This window comes from Cygnus atratus, chromosome 4 (assembly GCF_013377495.2).
Source record: "Cygnus atratus isolate AKBS03 ecotype Queensland, Australia chromosome 4, CAtr_DNAZoo_HiC_assembly, whole genome shotgun sequence".
Classification (NCBI taxonomy): domain Eukaryota; kingdom Metazoa; phylum Chordata; class Aves; order Anseriformes; family Anatidae; genus Cygnus; species Cygnus atratus.
In genome coordinates, this window is record NC_066365.1 from 20,287,176 (window position 1) to 20,312,940 (window position 25,765).

Here is a 25,765-nt window from a genome sequence, read left to right on the forward strand (position 1 = left end):
AAAAACAGATTCACAAAAAGCAGTATGACTGCACTGCTTTAGACTATCCAAAATGATTGATTCACGTCTAACTATCAAAATTAATCTGTGCACTAAAAAGGCCTCTATTTAATAAAAATGAAAAAAATCAAGTCCCACCAGATTTCTTTTCTGTAGTTAGTGATGTAACATTTCAGCTAGGAAAAACAAAACACACACACACAGCAAGTCCACTGAAAATCATAAATACCCACAAATTCCTGCTTTAATTGCATACTTTCTAATGGATTATTAGAATACTGCAATGATTATGGAGTCTCCTAGGTACCAATTGCAGATACTCGTATGTCCTCCACATGCTATTTGGCTGATTGTTCATTCACGTATGGTGATAACATGTTCCAGCCTTTAATTGCAACAACTATAATGTATGCAAAGCAGGATGTCATCTGAATGACTTGGTGCATTGTGAATACAGCTAGTTCCTCAAACAAATGTTGGCATGTGGGGTTAGTGAATATAGATTGAGGACACGTATTTTAAAATTAATTTATTCTATTCCTGAACTAATCCTATCTGGTTTATAATGTAAAGTCAAATTATTGGCTGAGGCTTTAAATCCAGGGGTGAGGGATGGGGTGGAGGTGACGAGATAACAGTTCAAATGTTCAGAAAGGTGTTGGGAGATTTTCTGCTCTAGTTACATGGCAGCTACTCTATAGCTGCTCTCTGTGTGGAAGCCTCCTGTGGATTAGTAGAGGACCTGACAGATTAGGAGGGTATGGCAAAGATATATCGAAGTATCTTTGTCCCTTGACAAACAGCAGTGTCAGAGCTGTTGTATTTTTGCACTGTTTCCTATCTATTCACCTACCACTGGTTCAAGCTCTTTTGAAGATTCTTCTTGGCCCAATTCAATCAGAGAGGAATGGGATGATTATAGGTTTGTACTGATGTGTGAAATGAGGAGCATCATGGAGGTTAACCATATCAGCATGAATTCCTTCAAAGCTGCTGGATTTGCTTGTGAACTTTTGAGCATTTATGATCTTGTAGGAGTAGAGTTCTGCTACTGTAGATGTTTAAGGGAAACAATGTTAAAATGGTCCAGATCTGCTTCTGAGAGTCTTCTCATTGGCAGAAGTCAGGAATGTTCGTAGGTACAGAAGGCCTTGGTACAAAACTGTATCTCCTCCATCCCTCTCCTGCAGTCAGGTCTGGGTAAAAATCATAAAGTGCCACTTAAATTTCTTTCTTCCCCAACAGACCTCTGAGTTCCTCAGCCAACTGTTACCTCTTCCTTTAAACATTTTTTTAAAGTCATTTAGTATCAATTTCATGAGAACTGATAATTCCTCAAAATGGAGAAGATTTTCTGCCTAGTTCACCAAAGTTAACAAACAGATTATTTATATGCAGTAACTTTAACAAGTATTTAAGGCAAAAGTGTGATTCAGTAAAGATGGCATTGAGCCAGGTGAACATACTCAGATCTGGAGGCTATTTTGTAGAGAATAATAATATGTGGATTTTCACTTTTCATAGTAAAAAGAAGTAGGCAGCGTGACTGCAGATTTGGCATCAACTAATGCAAGATCTCTCCATAAGAGGGGTCCTCATAATTATTCCTGTGCATCATTACATTCTAAGATAATCTTGTACATCTGCATTAAAATTTTTGCTTTTCTGACCACAGTGGAGCAAGTGAAAATTTAGGATCTGAGCAGAATAATACTGCAGATATGTTTGTGTTACCTCCTTTTCAAAAATACTGTCATCCAAACTCAAACAAAAATAGAAAATGCAAAGGAGTAAGAGATAAAACAATTAGAAACATGGTCAAAAGTTGATATCAGGAGAGTTTGGAAACTTTTAGACTGCTTAGTTTAAAATAGTAAAGACAACTACAATTTAGTGAGTGATGTTAAAAGGTATATTGTTTCTCTTTTCTCATAATAGAATAAATGAAAATTAAGTTGCCTAGAAAGGGAAATTAAATACTGTTTGATTAAATACTGCTTGTTTACAATCCAAACATTAATTCTTAAATATAGTATTGCCTTAATTCTTTTCTCATTAGTATTCCACAGTATACGTGCATCATTTAACAATTGTATTTTGAAGGTAATATAAACTGGAAATTGCCAGGAGTTAAAAAGAAGCTCTTCTTGTAGGCTTATAATTGCTGAGGTGTTTGTATTTTCCTGTATAGTGTTCTAGCGTTCAACATTGTTGAATATAGGGCACTAAGATAAACTCTTGATCTGGCACAAATTCCTGTGTTCCTAAGTATTCTCCAAGATCAAAGTACAGAACTTACTCAGTCTTAAGTGCCTCCCAGAACTTGTTGCAGGGATGGGAGAGGAACAAATACACCATTTGAAATAGATGGAATGAAAATGATTACAATGAATAGGGGACAAAGCATGATAAAACTAAACCTGTGTCCAGAATAACATTAAATATCTGATCAGATCTGTCCACATAGGTATTCTTATTTCTTCATTACTTGAATTTAATTGTTAATTGTTAAAAACTATATTTTATTTAGACAGTTGACAGGCCAAAGGACTGGTACAAGACAATGTTCAAGCAAATCCATATGGTTCATAAGCCTGGTAAGTATGCTGTTTTCTTGGCTGTGTAGTTCTCGGTGGTATTAAAAAAAATGCACTTTTCTTCATTTTGATTATCTGCCATATGAAAATGCAAATGTTCACAAAGTGTGAGACAGTGAATCAAATCAAATGGTTGAATTTGATTACAGAGTTTGCTGCAGACAGAGCAATTTTCCTCTTCTAGAGACTGTATATTTAAAATGGATTTATTTTATTACTAAAACTAAAAATTAAAGTGATTAAAATAGGCATGCAACCAGTGTGATTCCATGTCACCATGGAATTTAGTGAAGCAATCCTCATCTCTAGTGTCAGGGATGAACGATTGGCCACTGTAAGTCTCCCACCACACCATCTTTCTTTTGGAGAGCTCACGTGTTAGAACAGTGCAGGCTGATTTGAGGGCACATTTTCTGTTTGAATTGCATTTTTTTCCGTATAATTTTTTTTGGTTTGCTTTGCTTTGCTTTTTGCTGAAATGGAGCTTGGTGACATTAGTAACTTTAGAGTTAACTTCCTCTAGTGAGAGGAGAGCAGACAAAAGGTAGAGAGTAGGCTTGGGGAAGGGAGTAGAGCAGATAAACAGCTATAACTTATATGGGGCTAAACAGTAATATATAACTTGGGTGACATTACAAGAAGGTACCATTTCACTAGCAAGATGGCAAAATAGCTTATGGTAAGTGTAATGGGAAAAGAGTGAATTCAGAAAATGCCTACATGAGATGAAAAAAAGAAATACAGCACTTGATATGGTATTAATCTTGCTTGAATTTGCAAAAACAAAGCTGTGTTGCTATGATAAACTGGCACATACTACATTACTGTAACATGTATATTTCTTTTTGTAGATGACGACACAGACATGTATAATACTGCCTATGCATACAGTACTGGTAGGAATTATTCCCTCACTTCAAAATAAGTCTTTTGTTAACGTCAGCAAGTAACAGGGGTAGTTAACTATTCATGCTTGCTTTTTTAATGCTTGCATAAACACTTTTTATCATCGTTTGATCTCAGTTGGTGTTTTTCATGCCTTTTTTCCCAAATGAAACTAAGTTTAATTTTGGTTTCATTTTTGCCACAGAAAAGTATTACAACTGTGGCCTCTTACTGCAGATGGGGTGCACTGTAATACTCTAGTTTCTGATTACATTACAGGTATTTTCACTAATGAGTATAAGCAACACAGCCTTTCGTAATAAAAAGGAAAAGAGATCTACTGTGTGAAAGTACAAATACTAATTACATATATAGGAATACAAAAAGTCTTAAAAATGCAATAATAGTGCCTTATAAAGATGCTTCTGTTTTATGAACTTGTTCATATTTGTTGTAGGCACTGGTGATGATGTCATTTAGCCACAAGAAAAACATATTAATCATATAGATAAATAATTGTTGTATCTTTCAGAATATTATAATCATGTGGCAAAATTATTTACTAGAACCAAAAATGGAAGTGTCAATACACCATATGTGCAAAAAAAACCATCATGCCTTGTGCAAAAATGCCATTCATAATTCTTCCATTTCAGTGTTAATGTTGCATTCAGCATGCTCTCATACTACCTCTTAGTGTAATATTGAGAGCATTTGTGTGTGTGAGTTATTCAAGATCCTATTCAAGATATACAATTGCCTACTCATCCCAAACTAGCAGTAATTATTAAAACAATATAAGAACTGTGCATTTCCTGCCTCTCCTCCTCCGGCTGGACATAGAAAAACTGAGAGACAGGATGAGCCTTAGGGTTAATAACTGGTTGTCATTAACAGCTCTGATAGATACATACAGCTAATAACTCTTCTGTACCTCCTGCCCCCTCCCCCAATTAATCATTAATTTCTTTGAACTTCACTGCATTTTCCTGTGTGTCCTGTAGCTTTATACACAAATGTATGAAAAGTATTATAATGAATTACATAGCATGTACGTATAATATATATAATATACTTTTAAAAATGCATTTACACATTTTTATAACCTTGCAACTTAATTAACTGTGGATTCCTGTAGCATTCTGTGTTTTATTAAAATTCATTCTCATGCTGTGACTATTTCTGTTTTTGTTTTATGTTAGGTAGCTACAGTCCATCCTTCTCTGCTCAGGCACACCCAGCTGCAAAGACACAGACATACAGACCATTGTCTAAAAGCGCTTCTGACAGTAGCTCCGATGCCTTTAAGGTCTCATCTCCTTTACCACCTCCACATGTGCCACCTCCAGTACCACCACATCGTCTGCGGGAAAGGATTACACCAGAAAAGTAAGTTAATAGATTTTCAAAAAGTGTTCTCAGTATGTATAGTACTCCAATTACAAGATACCATGAAGGAAAAAATAGCAGCTATAGAATGATATGAATGTAAGGGCTTTACTTAAAGGACAGTCCGGTGATGAGGGGTAATCTTCATCAGCAGTGCAGGCATCATGTATAGTGCTGCCATTTCTTCAACCTGCTGAAGAAGTGCATATTCTTACAAGTGATACCATTTAAAAGTATTTGTCATTCTCATTGGTGGGATTGTCCTGCTTGTTGTGTTTCAGAAGAATCCATGCTCTAGCAGCTGCCTTGAATAGTTAGTCCTGAGTAGGAGAGACTGCTTAGGATATCAGTAACAAAGCAAAAGAGTCTAAATGTTGTTTTTAATTGAAATTCAAGAAGAAGCAAAACTTACAGGTACAGCAGTCAACCTCCATTTCTCAACAACTCAGAAGAGCTTTATGTCCTGTTTTTAATCTCTGTCTCCTTTTTGGTAGACCAAGAAGGTGTTTACAGATTAAAGGACATTTGAGATTTCTAATAGTTTTCCAGCTACACAAAAACAGATCCCAGTGTTTAGTGTCCAGTCTGGAAAAAGTTAATAACTCTGGAAATAACTATCTACCCTTCTGATATACAAAGTGCCCTGTGCACCAACTCTAGACTCTTTTGGCATAACTGTAGATAATATCTCAAACAAAAAGTTTTTTATTTAGTGTTTGCATTCATGAGTGCTGTGCATTAATATAACATTATACTATTCTCCATTCACGTGTGTGAGTATTTATATATTTTAATATGATTTTAAATCACTGTTTGTTCCATTTGTGGCTATAAGCCCATCTTCCCTAATTACCCTTGAGCAACAAAACAGAAGTAGCCCATTTTTTCAGTTTGGACATTGTAAATATTTTATATGTAGAATTTGAATGATGTTAAATAGTTTCAAATCATTTGCAGTTTACAGAAAATAGAGTAAGAAAAAAAAGGATACTAAGTACTAAAAATTAAGACTTATGATTATGGCTTTTTCTAAAATCTGTAGGTAGTGGCAATTTAAAAAGTAATCCAGCAGGTATATATACTGCAGATGAAAATGAGATTGCTCGATGATTATTGATTTTGGCTCCTCCTGTTGTTGAAGACAATTTTCAAGTGGAAATGATGGAGGTTAGAGTTGGGCTACCTCCCAAAGGCCAAGAGGTTTGAATTGGTTAGCAAGTCATACAGAAGCATAGATCTTGTTAGCAAAAGGCTAAAATGTAGATCTGCTTAGCTTTGATCTCTGAAGTTACGTGAGTCATCATCCAGTGCTAGGCCAAATGCCTAGGTCACAGAAGCTGAGGACTGTTACAATTCCTTTTGTCAAGCTTGAAAATAACTGCTTCAGCACTTAATTTGGATGTTCAGCCTCTCCTTTTTAATCTCCTACTTGATAGGACAGGCAGTGAAAATCTAGGTTCTCCAGGCCAAGGGATGCCAAACATGTTAGTTATGCTTTGCCTGCTGCTGACAGCTATAGCTCATCAATCTTTTCCTGCCATTGGGAGATTCTTTTTTTAATTGCCTATGAAGTATGAGTATTTAAAATCTCACATAAGAGGCTTAGGTCCTCATGTATCGCGGTTTTCTAGCTGGGGGCCAAGATATGGTTTGCATTAACAGTTGGGCTCAAAAATATAGTCCATAAGGGATTATAGGCTAAACATTGTAAATGAAAGTGGATTCAGTGTGAACCAGAATTTCAGTAGCATCCTTTTTTCTTCAAAGTGATATGCAATATAATGGAACTTGATCAGAACATTTCCATTTTCCAGTTTGTTCTTTTTAAAAAAAAAAAAAAAAAGGTTTTCTCCTCTGAAAGTGTAGTTTTGCCTCAGTGAAAATGCACAATAAAAAGCCATGTGTAAGTTCTTCTCTTGAAAGGTAGGGCATTTTATAAATAGATGCATCTGTTTTCCAGAAATTGCACTGTAAACAAAAGCTAACCCATAGATTTCTTAAGGCACGTGACGCGCTTTATTAGGTCAGGTCACATCAAATTGAGTCACATCAGAAAGCTTGATAGAATTTAACCAGAGCATGTTATTTCTTATTGTAAATGCAGGAAATAACTGATGAGACTTCCTCTTTCCTTCGCCCATTATGTGAGTTACTAGTGGATCATTTGCCCCAGCGCTACAGTTATTCCAAATGCAATATGGGTAGTGACTACAAAAATGCCATGAGACGATAGCTCTCACTGTGATAGTAACTACCAAACTACCCACCCAAAATGTGCAGGTAGCTATTAAAACAACATAATATGTGACTGAAAAAAAAAAAATTCTGTCCCTGGATAAAGTTCTGTCCCAAAGTTGACTCCAAATACTTGTTCTTGTTTATCTATTCAAAGTTCCAAGGAAACAGAATATCCTATTTACAGGATATTCAAGAGCAATTCTGCTACAGATTAGGACAAGGAACACCTATTAAAGTTTCACACTCTTGTAAAATAGTTCCTCATCTTTTGTTTCAGAAAATTTTGTAAGTTTTTCAATGTGGACTTAATGTCATATTGTGTGATGACGAAAACATCTACCGTTCTTTTATCTATGTTAGTATAGTAAAAATAAATTTTGCGTAAAGTTGTAGTAAATTTGCAATTTGAGAAGGCATGCCATGGTATTTTAACACAATATGTCAGGAAAGTTTTTAACTGGTTCACCAATTCAAAGAATAAATGATCACATAGGCTGGACATACCTAGTATTTTTCTTGCAGTATTGAATATACCTGCTATAATAACTGCTATAATAACTTTACTGCTATAGTAAAGATGGGATGCTAGGCCAGACACTTCACAACTGAAATCTGGAAAGAGAAACTATGCCTAAATTCATTTGGTTCTGTGTGTATATCGCATTTACAGAACTGTAAAGGCGATGGCTTGACAGTCAATTAACTCAGTTGTTCATATTTGTTATTTAGAAATGACTGGGATCCCCCTGACAGAAAGGTAGATACCCGCAAATTCCGTTCTGAACCAAGAAGCATTTTTGAGTATGAGCCGGGAAAGTCATCAATCCTTGAACATGAAAGACCGGTAAGAGACGTACATGAAATAGTAATATACAGTGAGAGGTTTGGTGAGAGATCATCATTTTATTATTTATCACTGATTATAACTACTCAGATGAATATTGAAAGTCCTTTCTCAAATACAATTTTGCAGCAATTTTTCATTGCTCTTTCCTGAAGGGTGTCTTGAAAATATGAGTCTGGCTTATTTGCTAAACTTAGATCTTCTGTTTTTTCTAAGTCAAAGAACCACTGTGCAAATGTGATGGATGATGAGTAGAACTGTGAATTAATAGAAGCTGCTTCTTCTAATTGGCATGCATCTCCAGCATTCATTTTCAGTAGTAGCAGGAGCACATATGATTTCTGGTTAATTAATGCATAAGAATAAACAATTTGCATTTTCAGGATGTGACTAATTGTACCCTTAAGCAGATTTTGATCCAATATCAGTAAAGGTAGCCAAGAGAGTCTGTGAAATCTCAATTTCTGAAAGAGTTCAAGACTCACCTAGACCCAGCCCTGAGCAACCTGCTCTAATTAGACCTGCTTTCAGTAGGAGGTTGGACTAGGTGACCTCTGGAGGTTCTTTCCAGTGTTGGTTAATCCATGAGTACCAAGTGTACGTGAACATGTAATTCAAAGTCTTTATTACTGCTTTCTGAATAGCGATTGCAGCTGTGGAATTGTTTTACACGCCTGTTTTACAAAGCTAAGCTTAATGCATGCAAAATGACCATTAACAGAAGTTTTCATTTGTTGAAAGACACATTCACCCAGCCTAATTTACCTTTGTGCTATCTCGATACTTTATTATTTTAGGAAAATTGTCACATATCAATGGCAGTATTTTCTTTTCTTGGGATTTTACTTTGAGGCTGTAACAGTTGAGGGAGTTTAGTTTTAAAGAAGGTTTTTATGTAATTGATATTGGGTTATTATTTGTGTATGTATTGCTGCATTACATGCTTGTTCACAGAATTTTTTTTTCTAATTTAAAATACATTATTCAAATAATTCAATTCCAGAATATGTAATATGTCAACAGCATGAAACACCTGTACTAAGAACCTTTTCCACATTTTTTTGTGGTCTTTGCAGAAATGTGACTTCTGTAGTGTGTTTCTGTGAAATTAAGTTCTTGCAGAACTGATTCACTTTTGAAGGAGGGAGTTGGCATTTCTCTGTGGACTGCTAATTAATCAAACTAATTACATGGGATTTAGTATTTGTTGTCAAGCTGCACTTAAGAAATAATTATATTTAAAAAGCAGTGACATTTGTTCTGAGCACTTTTTTGGATTGCAACAGTTGCATTATACACTGAGGTCATTTACCAGCCTTTCCAGTGCCAAATAACAACAGCAGATTCAAGTTTTTTTATTAAAAAAAAAGAAAGAAAGTACAGTAATTTTTCAAGGATAGCCTCACTTTTCTAATAAATTATGTTTTTTACTAACTTTACATGAAAAATCATATAGGAATTGCATTATTGATTAATGTGGTCATAGATACAGTTTTTCAATTTTAGTGAACTAATGAGATGACAAAAAAGTGAGCTTTGCTGACTGTTCCTGGAGCCTTTTTTTTTTTAATGTGTTTATGCATTTTAATTTGATGTTCTCAATCAAGAGGTTGGATTTTGAGCTTTGTTTGTTCCTTATAATATTTTCATTCAGAAAAGCCTTAGTCACATTATACTTGCTGAGTTGCGTCAGTCAAGGGCAAAATCAGACTTCTGTCATCTGAAGCTTAGATTAGTAGCTGATTTAAGAAAATTGAGGAACTTAAGGAAACATCTCTCTGTAGAATAAATCTAAAAAGCTGATGAAATAATATTCAGAGAGAATTGAGAGATTCTTTGTTTATGTGTGGTTCAGAGCAAAAGACTGAAAAACAAGAGTCATGGTAGAAGTTATGCTGACATTAGTGTAACTATTAACTAATACGAAAATATGTGAAATAGAGTAAGTTATCACAGTTCTGGAATTTCTGCTGTGGATAAAGATGATGTTTAGCTTTATGTATTCATGTAATTCCTTTTGACCATGTTACAAAAAGAAAAAGATGTGGTTGCACTATGTATTTGGTTTCCTCGTGTCCATTGAATCAGATATGGAACGTACAACTCTCAACTTATCGAAGGATGATCAGCAGAATAGGTGCCAAAAGATTTTCTTGTGTGTCTAGGAAAAGCTGATATCTGAAAACATTGTATCAGTTCCAAATTCAGAGGCAAATTCCGAATTCACAACTCTGTTAGTATTGCATAAGTTTCTTTCATTTTGAACATTTCAAAACATTTTGATTTTTGATATCTAAGAAATCTGTTCCGATTATATTAAGATGTTGTACAAAATATGGATGATAAAAATGAATATAGTTCATTAGTGTTGTAAATGTGTTGGACATTTATAACATCCAAATTTAAAACTGTTACTGTATCAGTTTTACAAAAAAAAAAAAAAAGGGGGGGGGGGGGGGAAGAAAAAGTCAGAGAGGTTCTCCAATGCCCCAAAACTTACTCTTTTTTTTTTTTTTTCTGAAATTAAATCATTTCCATGTCTACTTTGCATTTTTGATGTAAACGATTTGAAAAAAAAAAAAAACCGGGGGGAGACGGGACAATATTTACAACTACCTTTTATGACACTAACCGGAGCAGATGATGTTGAAAGATCAGATTTCCCATTATTAACATAGATACTACATTGGAAGCAGTTGTGATTAATGTGGAGGTTGGAAAATAGGAACTATATAATAAAATGAGATTCAATGTAAGATTAATATTTAGTGGGAAATTTAATTCACCAGATATTCATTAGAACAAAAGAACATAAGAAATAATAAACCTAAAATAAATGAGGTAGTAATAAACTTTAAATGAATAGATCAGTTAGGAAGAGTTGGTTATCTTTGTTATAGACATAAAAATATGAGTGAAATTTCAGGTTGTAACATCATGTTGCAGCCTTCTGTCATGAAGCAGGGAATTGATGTTTTTTCTTCTGTAAGTTGACCTTGTAAGAGTATTAGCCATCTACAAAAAGGAGGGGGTTATGGTTGGCGTTTTGAGATTGTAACTAAAAGTAATGGAGTGAAATTTAGAAAATTAAAATTTATACTCAATTACATTAAAAAGTGCTCTGCAAAAATAAAAGTGACCTTAGTCTGTTTAATAGTCTTCCAAGAAAAGGCAGTTCCTTTTTCCCCCATTTCAATAAGCTCATAAACCATTATCATAACCATAATCATAAACCATTCTTCTAATAACATAGTACTGGTAAGGTGGTACAAAAGTTGTTCTGATGTGTCTTTCAATCTCCATTGTCTGTGATTCAATAAAATGCTCTGTTTTTTCTCTAATATTATCAGGGCCATTGATTTGTTTCCTAAAATGTTTACTTCCAGTAAATAAGTAAATTGTAGTGTAATAATTTAATCTTACTCATATGAATATAAAGTTAAATATTTATTCTTTACCAGTTTCAACCTCATATATATGAAGTAACAACTTCAGATTCTACAATTTGTACATTTCTCCCTTCCTTCAATGAAGCAAGTAAGGAAAAATTTTGGTGTTGCTGTAAAGAAAGACCAAAAAATTGGGACAATCAATAGATTAATTTATTTTCATTGTGTTCTAATCAAAGCACAAAAATGTTTGTGCTAGTCAGATAAAACTTTGGGGTTATTCCTATTCTAGATTTTTTATATGTATGTTCAATATACAAATTTTCTACTGAGTTTATATACAAGAGGATTTCATAATCAAAGTAAATTTTAAAATATTCCTCTTGTCAAATTGCAAAAATTGGCTGTGCTTGCACATTGATGCACCTCGAATTTTTCAACTGTAGTGGTTAATTTGAAATTTTCTGTAGGTGACAAGTTTGGTCATATTTGACATCACAGCCTGGTTATGAGAATATGCTACTCAGTATCTGATCTCCTGTAACACTTTCTGTGAGCTAAAATATTTTTTTTTAATTGTGTTTTTAAATTGAATTACAAATTCCACATTTAGGTATGTTATAACATTACAAAATATGTCTTCTGATAAAGATATGGAGAGACTAAGTCAATCTGATAGTGGACTTGGAGCCACAACAACTTTCTGAAAATCGTCAGAAGAAAAAGAAGAAGCTCTATGGAACTAATAAATAGTCAAAGCCAAATTAATGACAAATGTCTCAGTCCATCATTCCAAAGAGACTTTGGTGTGGTGTTTGAATTTGCAAATGCTAAATATTAATTTGACTATGCAGACTCTATCATAAGAGCTACTTAACCCACCATTTTAAACTCACACATTTGATTATTACCTGTGAATGCCTACCTATGTATATAAAATGAAGCGCAGGCAAAGCTGTATGCCAGACTGTAGATATAATTTTTAATTAACCTCAATATTCTGTACTTGAGTATGCTGATACAGTGCTGTGTTGACCATTTGATGCATATGGCGAAATGAAGATACTTATTGGTCTTTAAATGGTAAATTTAAAACGAGCAATGGAAATGCTACTGAAAGCTAGCTTAAGGACAAAGTATGGGAGGGAATTTACCTTCCTAATGCTTTTATCCTCTGTTCCAGCAGTTTGGGAGATACTTTGTAAGACCAAGCCAAAATCGTTTTTTAAAGTCAAAATAATTTGTCATAATTTTAAAGCCAAAATAAGAGAGTTAAAATGAGTCTCTTAGTAGGAGAGAGAATCAAAAACAGTCGTCCAGCAAAACTGAATCTGGAAGCCAAGTGAAATCAACTGCCTGTGGTAGCACAAGGAATGCAGCGTCCTCCCAGGAACTGCTAGGCAGCAGTGAAGTTATGAACTTCAGCACTCTTTCTTTTTGTTTGCTGCCCTCTGCGGTTCAAACTGTAAATAAAAGTAGGACTTGTGTGCATAGAGTTAACTTCACGCACTCCCTTATGCTCTCATTGCATTGGCACACTACCATAGGAGGAGAACTTGAATACTGAGAAACTGCATTAAAATACACTGTTTCCATTTTTTTCCTTACAAGCAGATTTTTATTTTTTATTTTCTAATTTAGCATTCAACTGCTAGCAAGAGCTTTTAAAGATAAAAAGGGAGCCAGTTACCATTTCCATTTTAATCTGTTTGGCTACCAGGGTGGAAGTCCAGTGCATCTGGTGGTGTGTTCTCACTCCCTACAAGGAGGGAGGGACGCCAGGCCACCAGTGTGTAGGAATGGGGCTGCTGCTGTCCAGGCAAGCATGAGGCTAATAAAATTGAGGCTGGCTGCCCAAGGAAATAATGTCAGCAGGCCTGGATTTGTAGTGCCAACAGCTCCATGATATCCTTTGCATTTCAAGGGATTTATATCTCAGTAATTTGAAACTAGTTCCATTAAGTGAACACCCATTAGTGGCTGCAGCACATTAACTGGGCTCCCATAGTGCATCTTCTGGTTCAGTTTATGTGAAATAAATTGAATTTGTGTATTCCAGGGCTCCTCTGCAATGAGAAGCACAGTGCAGTAAGACAGACAAGTAAGAGAGATTCCCATCAAAAGGGCATTACTGATATATGAAGTAAAATCCCAAAGTAGATGCACCCAATTGTTGATTTTAACATTTCTGTCCCAGGAAATTAATTCATTGGTATAATATAAAGATTAAAACATGCTATAAATGTTTCAACATACTGTAACTTAGTTAGGAGAAATCATGAAAAGCAGCTGCTTAATACTGTTTTCGCATATTATCCAGATCTAAATTGTGGATTTATATATTTTTTTAAGGTAAGCAAAAAAATCTGATTATGCCAAGCATTACTTGTAATGGGATACTGAGTAAATATAATATGAATCATAGAATCATTTAGGTTGGAAAAGACCCTTAAGATCACCAAGTCCAGCCATCATCTAACACTAAAAACCCACCACTCTAATTGCCACATCCACTCCATCACCTCCCTGGGCATCCTGTTCCAACGCTTAACCACCCTTTCTGTGAATAAATTCTTCCCAATATCTGATCTAAACCTCCCCTGTTGCAACTTGAAGCTGTTTCCTCACATTCTGTCACTTGTCACCTGAAAAAAAAGACCAACGTCCTCCTCACTGCAGCCTCCTTTCATATGAGGTCTCCCCTCAGCCTCCTTTCCTTTAGACTAAACAGCCCCAGTTCCTTCATCCCTCAGATGAAGTATCTTCTGTATTTTTGAATCTGTTGTATTTGCATTCGTGCTTTCATCTCTCTATAGAAGAGATTGGTGTATTTCTGAAACCATATATAATCTCTAATATGTCCAGATAGTCTATAATATCTCCAGATATTGCGTGGACAGCTCATAGATATGTGAGCACCAAGGTAGTTCAAAACAGCTGTTGAGCTTTCAATAGAGCAAAGTTGGCAGCCCATTCCAGTAATGTCAAAGGCAGCAAGAAAAGTGCTGTAAGATTTTTAATTACCTGAAATGGTCAAGCACGCAGTGTTATCTCTTGCAGAAAACAGAAATAGCTGTGTGATTGCTCTGGTATATTGGTGGCAGCTTGACTCGGGAGGAAAAAGTGTTACATACTTAATCACCAAAATCATTCTTTATGTAGGACCTTGTCTCTTTCTTTGAGGATTGCTTTCTAGGTCACACCATAATTAGTGTCTAAGTTCTGATAATTACACTTGTGGGGGCCTAAATTTTAAATTCAGAAATATCTTCAACAAGAGGCTTTTTTTATTCAGAGATCCTTAAGACAAGAGTTCACTGTAATTCTGCGCTGCGTGGCAGCTTACATCAGATCTTACAAAGGAACTGAAGCTGTTTAGAAAATAATTAAGGCAGCCAAGTTTGCAGTGGATTAAACATCCCATTGGGAGCTCTACTGTTTTGCACTGTCATGTTTTCATGCTACTTGAATAAATCTGTCAATTATTCTTCTGCTCATTGAAAAGCTTTCTTAATGCTGTCTTCAGTTCCTACTTAATCCCTTTGCTGTGAGAATTTTCAGATGAAAAAAAAAATATTTCACTGTGGAAAAAAAAAACACGCTTTATGTCAACAAGTCCATGAGAGATAAAGCATTACAAAATGCTGCTAAGGCTAAAATTATGGAATGCATATTTTTTGTTCCCTATTTTTGACCATAGGGTTTAAAATATCCTAGTTCCATTTGATCCCCTGAAGTGGGTTTTTAATACAGTCATGCCTGACTATCTCTGCTCAGTGCTTGCTTCAGGACTGCAAGACCCAGAATGAACATGCTTTGTGAGAAGACAAAGGAATGAGTGAAAGCAGTAGTGCCAGAATTATGTCGTTATTGCTGATCACGTTGTCTAGCTGAAGATGACAGTCATTTAAAAAATGTTCTAAACAAGGAATCTTTAGTAGCCTTAAATGTACTTAATGCAGTTGTGTTTATAGAAGTGGTCAAAGAGGCCTCTTAGCTTTATAAGAGTAATCTTAGAATGCTTAACATCTTCCAGTTATTGGAAGAATTGCAACAAAAAGTATTAAAGTTGCTGGTCAATGACAATTCTTGAACAAGAATATTTTCTGTCTTAAATACCATCTTCATTCTTTGGTTTTATTCCATTGTTTTCCCTGTATTTGTTTTGTGTTTGTGTGTGTGTCCTTGAAGTGACATGGCATTTCTAGCACTTTGCTCAGTGTGTGCCTTTTCCTTCCCTTTTCCTTCACAACTGCTCCAGCCTGATCACGTAAACCCAGATGACATAGATTTAGAAAACGAACCCTGGTATAAATTCTTTTCAGAACTGGAGTTTGGACGGCCAGTAAGTGAGGGCAGAATATTAATATTTAAATGTTAGGGGAAATATTTTAATAAGGATTTACAAATTACCAAATTTATATCCCAGTAAAATTAATATGACTTTTTTTAGAAGGGTCAATAAAATCATCAAATGCATATAACTTTTTTTTTTTTTTTTTAAGTGAGGCCTAAACCTGCCAGGGTTGTGACTTTAATAGCTTAAATACAGACTACATATTAGACAAATAGTAGTGTGTAAACGTTTAAGAACAATATAAATTCCACGTTAAACAGAACTGTTTACTAGTCTTTCTAAATCTTTTGCTTTTGGCTGGATTAGGTTTGAACAATTTTTAAAAGCATAAAACAATACTGACATGCCATGCTTCATGAGGAGCTTGAGCACTTGGCGCAGGGTCCTGGAGAGTGTTCTGGGAACAAGAATCTGTTCATAAGTCAAAATCAGAACACACAGCTACTTCAGTGAAAGCAAAAGAGAAAGCGAACTACATACTTCCTTTTAAAATTTGTTGTCCAGTGGTCTGTAGTGTATCACATTTATCACTGATTACCTCTCATCTCCTTTTATCTAGCCTCTGAAGCTGGTTTGTCATTCTTCCATATAGGTAGGCAGAAACAGTCCAGATACGTTCTTCTGAAGAACAATATGTGAACAATGTTTTTGCTAGTGCAGAATAGTTAGAATAGCTAGTGCAGAAACCTGAGAATATAGTGTCTCCTGTAAGATAAAGAACATTGAGAGTTCCCAGCAGAACGTCACTGTGATGCCTTATATTCTTTTGTCTCACAAGTATTAAAAACTGCTAGTATTGATTCAGTCATTCAAGCTGTAAATTTTACCGCCTAAAGTTACTAACATTTATTAAGATGCTTAATAATTTACAAAATATTGTAACACGGTCTTCCTTCCATTCTACCCATATGTGTCACTCTTGTATCTGATGTTGTCAACACTTAGTTTCTAACTGTGTCACCTTCTCCACGTTTCATTCCTTGCTGCCATTGATTCTCCTCCATTTCATCTCTGCACTTCTGCTTATATGATGCAGCCACCTAAAAAGCTTTTGGAGTATGTTCGAGACAGTTCTTCTGGTGTTTCCAATGAGGTAAATGAATGATTCTTGTTCAGATGATTCTCTTGGAAAGAAGGGTTGGCGTGCTCGCCATTTGTGTCTGTTTGTTAAAATTTAGTGGTTTCCTCCTGATAGTTATGAGATGTTTCTAATTCACAATCATTGTATCTTTGTCTTCATATCTTTCCAGATCACTAGTGCATTTGGATGTTGATCTTATTATCCTAGGAACTGTGAGTCCTTGTCCCCAGAACTTCTCAGAGATTAACACTCAGAATTACACAACAGCCCATATGTCTCTAACTCTTGACAAATTCCCACTTCTTCAGAGTTGGGCAAGTGCGGTGCTTTCAGACATAAATACATCAGCACAATAGTATTTTGTATTAAAATATCTGACTGCAAATTGTATATGTCAAGTCAAAGCCTTTGTGGCTGAGCTATCACTTCTCCATTTAAGTATTTTTTGGTTAAGGTTGCTAATCTGGAAACACACAATTGATAATCCTGTTGTAAATTTGTAACTGAAGAATTGGCAGTCACTGTTATTGCTCTGAATAAAACACATCAAGATCAGGTAGTGGGCTGTCATTGCCCTACTCTGAGTGGGAGAGATGCAGGCTTTCATTCCTCCTCCCCTCCCCGCTGTTCTTAGAGTGGTAGGGCAAAAGTCAGTGAATCCTGTAACGATGACTTTACTTCATATGGTGGCTTTGCTTCATTCATATTCATGATTCACTCTCATCTTCCTTTGGAATCTCCAAAAGTGAAATGAAAATTGTAACCTTAAATTGTTAATTGTTTTGCACCTCGGTCTGGTTTGGTTTAAACTCATAATTTTGGAAAAACTTATGGTTGTGAAATTTAGGCGCAGTTCTCTGAGATAATAAGCTTCTAGCCTTCACCGATACTTGGGATTACTCTATAGATCAGACCACATAAAAGTCCTAGTATATGATTATTTGAAATATAATCATGTTCAGTAAGTCTGTGTAAAATAGCTGTTAAGTAATATTGGTTTTCTCTTTGTTGAATTTACAAGGACACTTGTATTTTAGAACATTAGAACCATCATGCAAACAGAACTGTTTGCTGTTTAAAACTTTGCCTACCTTTTCTAACTTCATTTTCAGTTACCATTAAAGCCTTGATGCATGAGAACAGCTAAAACATTGGCTTAACTATAAATAGATATGATTTTTTTTTTTGGTAGAACTGACTCAAAGTATTCAACAAAGTCTACATTTGGCAGTTTGGGATGTTTCTAACATTTGATTGTTTTTGTCAGGAAGCCTTTATCCACATGGGGCAGTCTTGGATGTCCTGGAAGGTGCCTACCTAGCTTTAGAGATTTGTGGAGGGGTCATGAGTACATGCCCAATAGCTGATAGGGCAGCTGCTAGCAGTGCTACCTGCTCTTGGAAATAAAAAAGCAACCATATCCACTGCTTGCTTTCAACTTTCCCCTCTAAGCCATTTCAATGTGGCTCTAACTGTGGGTAGAAGTCATAAACTCCACACGGCCTATGGATAACAGTGTACATCTGTGGTAAAAATCAGTATCGTACAACAAATGTGCCTCCATATGTGCCTTTCATAGAGAAAAAACTTCAAAGATAGCATCAGAGAAGGGGTAACAGGGCAAGTTATGTTCCTGGTGATAAGAGTATCAGAAAGGACGGAAAGGAAAAGCTGTGTAGTAGGCCAGCAGTCTATTTTGGCATGGCACACACTTCTCGCTGTCTTAGGCTGATCACTGACACACTATTTATGGCCTGGGGAATGCTGTGGATAAAGAAGTTCTCAGTGGTTTGGTTTCAGTTGTGGGTTACGTATTGCCTTCCAAAGGAGGCAGTGGGAGCTCTACTGCCCGTGGGATTTACATCACGGTCTGTGTAGCCCTGGAGTAGCCCTGGAGCCACTGCACATGGCGCACACTGTCACTGCCTCAGCTGTTTGGCCAGGATCTGTGACAGATGGTATCAGTCTGGTCTCTAATGGCAGGAGTGGCACCAGCACAAGAAGGCCTGCAATGACAACTAACTGCAATGTTTGTACTGCCTCATGCAAAGGTTCCAGCAGGGACCACCTGTGAGCCTGAGGTCCGTCTGCTGATACCGGTGTGCGGCAGTGACTGGTCAGCAAAGCTGAGATTGGTAGTGGTGGCCAGGTTTGAAATAATTCTCTGGAATTTTCCAGGGCATGCTCAACAGATATTTTGTGGGTATGCCTTCTGCATGGGAAGCACACAGAACTGATGCTGTTGCGTCACTCTGTTGTGTAGCAGTGTGAGGAGAACTGGGGTTACAGTACCTGTCAGTGCGAGCAGCTCTACTACTGCTGACTTTTATGGTTTTATTGCAGACAGGCCTCATAACATTAGCTATTTTTCTTAAAATCGTTGAGGTTGGATAGTTGGAGAATCGTCATAAAGCAGTTTTCAGGTTTCAGAGGACCTCAAGAGAAATCTTGAAAATTTCAAGATTTCAAGAAAATGTTGAAAATATGAACTGAATGGTGAAGTCTCAGGAATAAGGACCTCTTTCAGAATTTATTTTAAAAACAAATATCATGATATTTTGTTCAGACAGAATAAGTTAACAGTAATGCACTCATCATTAGCCCTATACATATTCCAAATATAAAACATGGAAATTTCCTAAGTGCTAGGAGCAGGTTTATTGTCTGTTTGAGACTATCTGATGACATATTCTCTCAGCACACCTCCATAACAGAAGGAGCTCCAAAGCATAGGCTTCTACGTATGCTGCCTGTGGAAAGGTGTTTTAATTCTTCACTCATTTGCTAGAGCAGATGGTATGGGTTTGTCTCACAGTACCCCTTCTCTCTAATATATAGGTCCATAGACTTTATGAGCTAAGTTATAGTACATAAAATACTTTGGAACCCATTTCTGTTCTTCACATTTTTAATCCAATCCACTAATTAGTTTTTATTTTAACGTGTCATACCTAGGGTGTTTATTATCCAAGAGGAATACAATGGCAGATGATTTAAAAAGTATGCAAATCTTGACATTCATGTTTTACTACAAAAATGAAACTTATAAGGAATAACTTCATTTATTTGCAGAAAAAGAGGTTGGTTTTAGCAAACTAAGAAAAATAGTATGCTGTGATAAAAGTTGACTGTATTCCACAGTATTGTGTACTCTCCCATCATGGAATAGAGCATGTGGGGAGCAGCACTGCACAGAAAGCCACCTGGGAAAGGGGTATGTCATTGTATGAGTGAGGCAAACCTTCACTGCTGGAATCACTTAACACTGGGAAAAGCTGTGTCCTTGTCAGTAATGTTGGCAGGCTTCTCCCAACCGGCCATTGCTACAAAAGACCTGCCCTGCCGAGACAGCCACTCTCCTGAGATGGCTGATGAGTACTTTCCCTTGCGAAGTATCCTTGAGAACATGGGTTACATCCCACTGCCTCAGCTTGCTCCTCTTAGCAGCAGCTTAATTCCCAGGTGGTGGGGAAGATCTCTCTTACACAGGCTGCAAATTGCAGCTGGACATTGCTTGATGTCAGGTTAAATTGTTGAAATGTTAAAGAATAAACACAATAGGAATTTATAGCAGATAGATTGCTATATATTGCTACCAGCACTTATTAATGCAACTTTCTCCTTCTTGCCGTAGTGTACACATTCTGGGTTGCATGTGTGTCATCCTCTACTGTAAATGAGATGTGGATGAGCAGAGGAAATCACATCTCTTCTAATATACTGTGCCTTAAGGTTGTATTGGATGTGCTGAACATGGCTGCGTGACAAGTAGCCCTTTTCTTTAGGCTAGCACTAAAATAATTCTGGAAGCTTTTATTTCCAGCTCTGCTGGAAATCTGTTACAACTAGTTCTGCCACAGTGTCCTACAAGTTGGTTCAAGTATAACTGCTCAGGAGACAGCTGGAAGTATAGGAGCCTACTGCTTCCATTTCTAGTGATCAGTTTTTGCTGCCATTTTTTTTGCAGTGAGCATATTCTTTTTAGATGACTTATCAGAGGTTTGTAATATCACGTGAGGAGGGATTTTACCTTTGTGTTTATACAGAAAGTGAATTCTGGTCCTAGCTGGAGTCTATGAACTTAAGAGTAATATAAGTATTTAACAGTGAGAATAATGGTAGTAACAAATAGTAAGACAGAAGAAATACTAATCCACAAAGCAAAGAAATTTCTGTTTTAGAAAAAATAAACATTTTGAAACCTTATGCAGAGATCAACATGAGTAAGTTCTAGAGAACTTAGTTTCTCTGGAAAATAGCATTAAAATCTTTGATTTGTTAACATTTTTAACTGTTTATATCTCAGCTGCCATCCTTACTAAGAGTCTGAAAGTTTTTTACCTGTTTGGTTGGTTTTTGTTTTTGTTTTTTTAACATGATTTAAATTAAAGTACAGTTAAAAATTAGTGGGAAAATGGGAAATGATCATAGCTCAAGTTTTAGGTAACACTTGATCCATATTGTGTCTGTTTGTGTGGTTCTCCCTGTCTCAGAGTTTAATAAATTTCAGTATAATCTGGAAATCAAAACTTCAGTTACTGTCCTGATGGGATCATTTGGTATGTGATACAGGTCTTAAATAACAAAGTCTACTGACAAATACCTTTGAATAACCATATTTCTGGACATTGTCATTTTAGCTCTCTCCCTGTATATGTAGTTTCAACAGTTCCCCTCACACATCATTTAAAGTATTCAGTGTCACATGAAATCTGTTCCCAAATACTCTCAGGTGATTTCTAAAACTATACATAAGTGTCACTTAACAAATCTGGGAGAAGTCCTATTCATGAACTTGCAATTCAAATCACTGAAGAAAAAAAAAAAAGAAAAAAAAAGAATATGTAAAAGAATATATATATATATATTTAAAAATAAAGGCCCTAAATGCTGTTATTTACACAGTGCTTCTGTACAAATAGAAGTGTATAAAGATTTTCCTATCCAGAGAAGAAGTCTAGAAGGCTTCCATAGAGAAAAATAGTTCCCACAGCTTAAAAACCTGCATGATAGTTCATTTCCAGTCCATCGGGTTAGCTCTGAAATGACATCCAAAGAATTTAAAAGAAGTTTAACTTTTGGACACTGCTTTGTCCTCAGGAATAAATGCCACAGGAACTATACAGTTCAGTCTAAATTCCTACCTAGTTACCTACTTAATTGTGGTATTACTGAATCCTGACCGCAGGCTTAAAATCTATGAATGATTGATTTAAAATTAGTGGTCATTAATAACTGACTTTATATTAATAATAAAGTTATGGAGCAGTACTCCATTCCTTCATCCGGGATTTGTGCAGTAGCTGCTTCTCCAGCTCCATAAGTAATGACTAATGAATGGTCTGTGTTAAGAACCGTTCTGACCAGGAATACAAGGTGGTCAACAGTCAGCCAGAAAAACACATGGGTCTTTCAGCTGGTTTTAGAAAAATGTTCTGGCTATAATTGATTGTGGGATTTTGGTGAGTAATTGTGGGGAGAGGGCAAACTCTGCAGACCTCATGCAGGAGTAATTTTCAGATTTTCATGTTTTCACAGCAAAATTTCATTTCAGCTGTTGTATATGTATTTTCAAAAATGGTATAGAGAAACATGAATTTAGATCATTATTTAATTGTTCTTTAAAAGAAAAACATTACTGAAATAGAATATGAAACAAAATCTAACGATGCTTTTTACAAACTGCCTAACTATCTTCATGAAATACTGCAATATCTGTGTGCTGGAGCACACAGCATGTTAATCATCATGCTATGTTTTTATAAGATGTCACAGAGTAACAAACATAATAAACATCATAAGCAGAAATTGTCACTCTTTTCTCAAATACAGACATATAACAGCTTCATATATTTGTTTTCACAGACTTCTTTATATCATCACTCTTCAACAGACAGAGGCCTGGACAGGCCCTCTAGGTAAGAAATACATTATATGATTTCAGTTGTCACAGATTATACAGCCAGAGGTTTTCTTTGTGACCTGAAGCAAGATATTGAAGAGTCAGATTTTAGCATTCAACTTGTGGGCTCCTAACACAGAGAGGATGTTTGTATTTTGATACTGAAGTGCAATTCCTACTTTTGATTTCCAAGGACTTACTCTTTGCATTCAGTATAAACCATACTATATTTGGGGTCTTTCCAGTGACATCACTGAGCTGTGTTCAGTCAAGTTTCTACTGAATTTCAACAACCTATCATTTAACCTTATTGCCTGCAGCATTTCCAGTGCTGTTCCCCCAGGCATTCTACCTCAGCTGTTCTCTGTCTCTTTGTCTCACCTTTACGCTGAGCTGCTACTCTAGTACAACAGGCAGCTCACCATTCATTTTTTTATCTATAGCTGCATTTTTTTTTACCATGCCTACTTACACTGTTATCTACTAAAGCAACTCCTATAATAATTTATTGAGCATCTTGGACAACTAGACTGTTTTACTTGTTTAAATCCCGGTTTGGTACAGGTATCTCAATAGCCAGATCTTCTAACCTGTCACAAGGGTTTTCTTTAATGTTTGTGATCTTAATTTACATTGTGACTACCCTTTCCTGCCCATATCATACCATACCTCACACCAGCTATGTTGCCAGCAAAAGACAAGATTCTCCACGCTGCCCAGGCAAAGCCTGGTGTTTCAGTGCTGAGTGATAGGCTTCTCCTAGCAGGTTGAAGTACCAGGAGGATGGGAGAGTGCCAGCCCATGGTAAACTAGGAAAAGGCAAATACCAAAAAAAAAAAAAAAAAAAAAAGGGCTTTTCAATAAATAAATGGCCTTTAATGTAAAAACACAATTTCATTTAATTTTTAAATAAAATGTTTTTGCCACCTTATTAAGACAAATATGCGAACACTTTAAAAAACATTTCATTTGTTGCTGTTATTTTTACAGTATTTCAAAAAAAAAAACTCTAAAAAACTTGGTATGTTTATTTCAAAGCCTTCACAATGAAAACAATACAACGATTTTCTACAAAACTTTAAAACAATCAGGTGAAGAAGAAATTCAGCTTTTCTCTGAAGCATGCTACAAGAGATCTGAGACCAGTGCTTCTCCCCTATACATGTTTCTGATGTGTTTCTTCCAGTATTGTTTAATCTATAAACAAATAATGTAATTACAAGCTTCCTTTTTAATTCTTGAATTGTGATCTCAGAGATTAGACTGCTACTAATACTGCTTATTTCTGCAGTTCTGCAAGTACTGCGAGTGACTACAGGAAAAGAAGGAAGTCAGAACCTGCTGTAAGTCATCAGAGGGCGCACAGTGACCAGAATGCAAACAGGCCTAATGTGGGCCGTACAGATATGCAAGGCCCATATACCACCCTTAGAAAGCCTTTAACTAGCTCGTCTCCTTCTTCTCCGTCAAGAGCAAAAGGTAAGAGGAGAACATATTCGTTAAGAGAAAACTACTGATGTGTTGTGCAATACCTTGGTATTAAATGCATCTGTCCACTGTTGCTGGGTGCACTTTGCTGGAAGATTTACTGTAGGAAGCAACGGCTTTGGGCCTTTTATCAAAGTCTAACTTGTTTATTCTTACACGTGTCATTCTAAGCTGATCAAAAGCTGGATTTGTAACAAGGGTTTTCCAGTTTCAACTGCCCCTTCTAGGAAAACGAAAATTGATTAAATAAAGAATATGATTTGTGCCATAATATATAAATCCATATAATTTTATAAACTACACTATTCTCTTATTAGATTAATGAAATTTTAAAACTGTTTTTAGTATATATAGAGAAAGTAAATCAAGACGAATAGTATTTAAGATTAAAGATGTGCTGCCATAATACTAGAACTTCCAAATCTATAGCAAATGTATTGGACATTGTCAGTTATCAGGACCTAATTTAATCAAGCAAGTATCCATAATCTGATTTTTAATTTCATAAATTCTTGAAGTATTTAGTACAGAATATACAATCTAATTAGTTTCTTTTTTTTAAAGTAACTTGTAATTCCGTTGCTGTTCTCCATGTCTCTCCAGAAAAGATACTTGAACTATATGGTTTGATTTGATTGGGGTTTTGTTTGTTTGGTTTGAGGTTTTAGGTGTTTCCTGCAGCAAGACAAAAGGTTTCCAGTAAAATATATGCTGGAACTAATATATAGAATAATATCTATTACAAGACCTGTCCTTCTCTTCCAGTTATTATTAGTCATTTATTTGCTGTATTTTCTTAGCTATACTTTCCAATCAGCCGTAGATGTATTAGGGATTGCATAAACCTTTGTAAAAGATAATTACTACTGAAAAGAACATAGCGTTTAGGCTGCAACAGACAAATTTAAACAGTGAGGAATAATGAGTGAAGTGATAGAAAAGCAACTGTATTTTAAACCCAGTGTTATGGTAGTAATTTAAGAAGTGGGTAAACTCATCCATTTGGTGCACCAGGCCAGGCAGTGTAAAGGTGGTAAACCCCACTTATCTGCATTTACCTTTTACTACACCACTAATAAGGAGCACTCACCATGACTTAAACACTTCCAGTGTTTGAGAAATCCTTCCCCTAAGAACATCTACCACAGCTACTTAATTTTTGGAAGGTGACCTAGCCGTGTCACTCCATTCTCTCACAACATTATGAAACTGAGCAGAATGTTAATTTTTCTTGGAATTAACCATTTTGTTAAAGAAGCAGCACATTATAAGGGGTTTGATCAGCATGGATTTTGAACTTGAGTGTTTCAGTTTCTGATCCAGATTCATATTGTTCTTATAGAAAGCAGACTGAACTGCTTGAAGCATGTCCTGAAGTGAATACTGCCACTTGACACCACCGAGAAAGTTCAGCTCAAATATAAGAGACCAGGGTTCCAAATTTAACTCATAGTGACTCCTAGGTCAAGAATGCTCAAGTAGAGATAAAAATATGTCTTAAAACTTGTTTGACATCTCAGGCTTCACTATGAAAGTCAAGCTAAGGGTTATTGTTTCTGCTACCTGCTGGTTAGGCTCAGTAAGCTGATACATCT

The 25,765-nt window shown here is 35.9% G+C and overlaps 1 protein-coding gene across 3 annotated transcripts in view; it reads left to right on the forward strand.

The window, feature by feature from the left end:
* Positions 1-25,765, forward strand: part of SORBS2 (sorbin and SH3 domain containing 2) — a 155,491-nt gene that overhangs the window by 102,278 nt on the left and 27,448 nt on the right. For 2 of the 3 annotated variants that reach the window (XM_050710210.1, XM_050710211.1), the window contains 6 exons: positions 2,531-2,597; positions 3,449-3,493; positions 4,685-4,871; positions 7,839-7,953; positions 22,646-22,698; positions 23,974-24,161. In XM_050710210.1, the coding sequence (XP_050566167.1) occupies positions 2,531-2,597; positions 3,449-3,493; positions 4,685-4,871; positions 7,839-7,953; positions 22,646-22,698; positions 23,974-24,161 (655 nt within the window). The remainder of the gene's footprint in view (positions 1-2,530; positions 2,598-3,448; positions 3,494-4,684; positions 4,872-7,838; positions 7,954-22,645; positions 22,699-23,973; positions 24,162-25,765) is intronic. The other variant, XM_035557832.2, reaches the window with a different exon arrangement.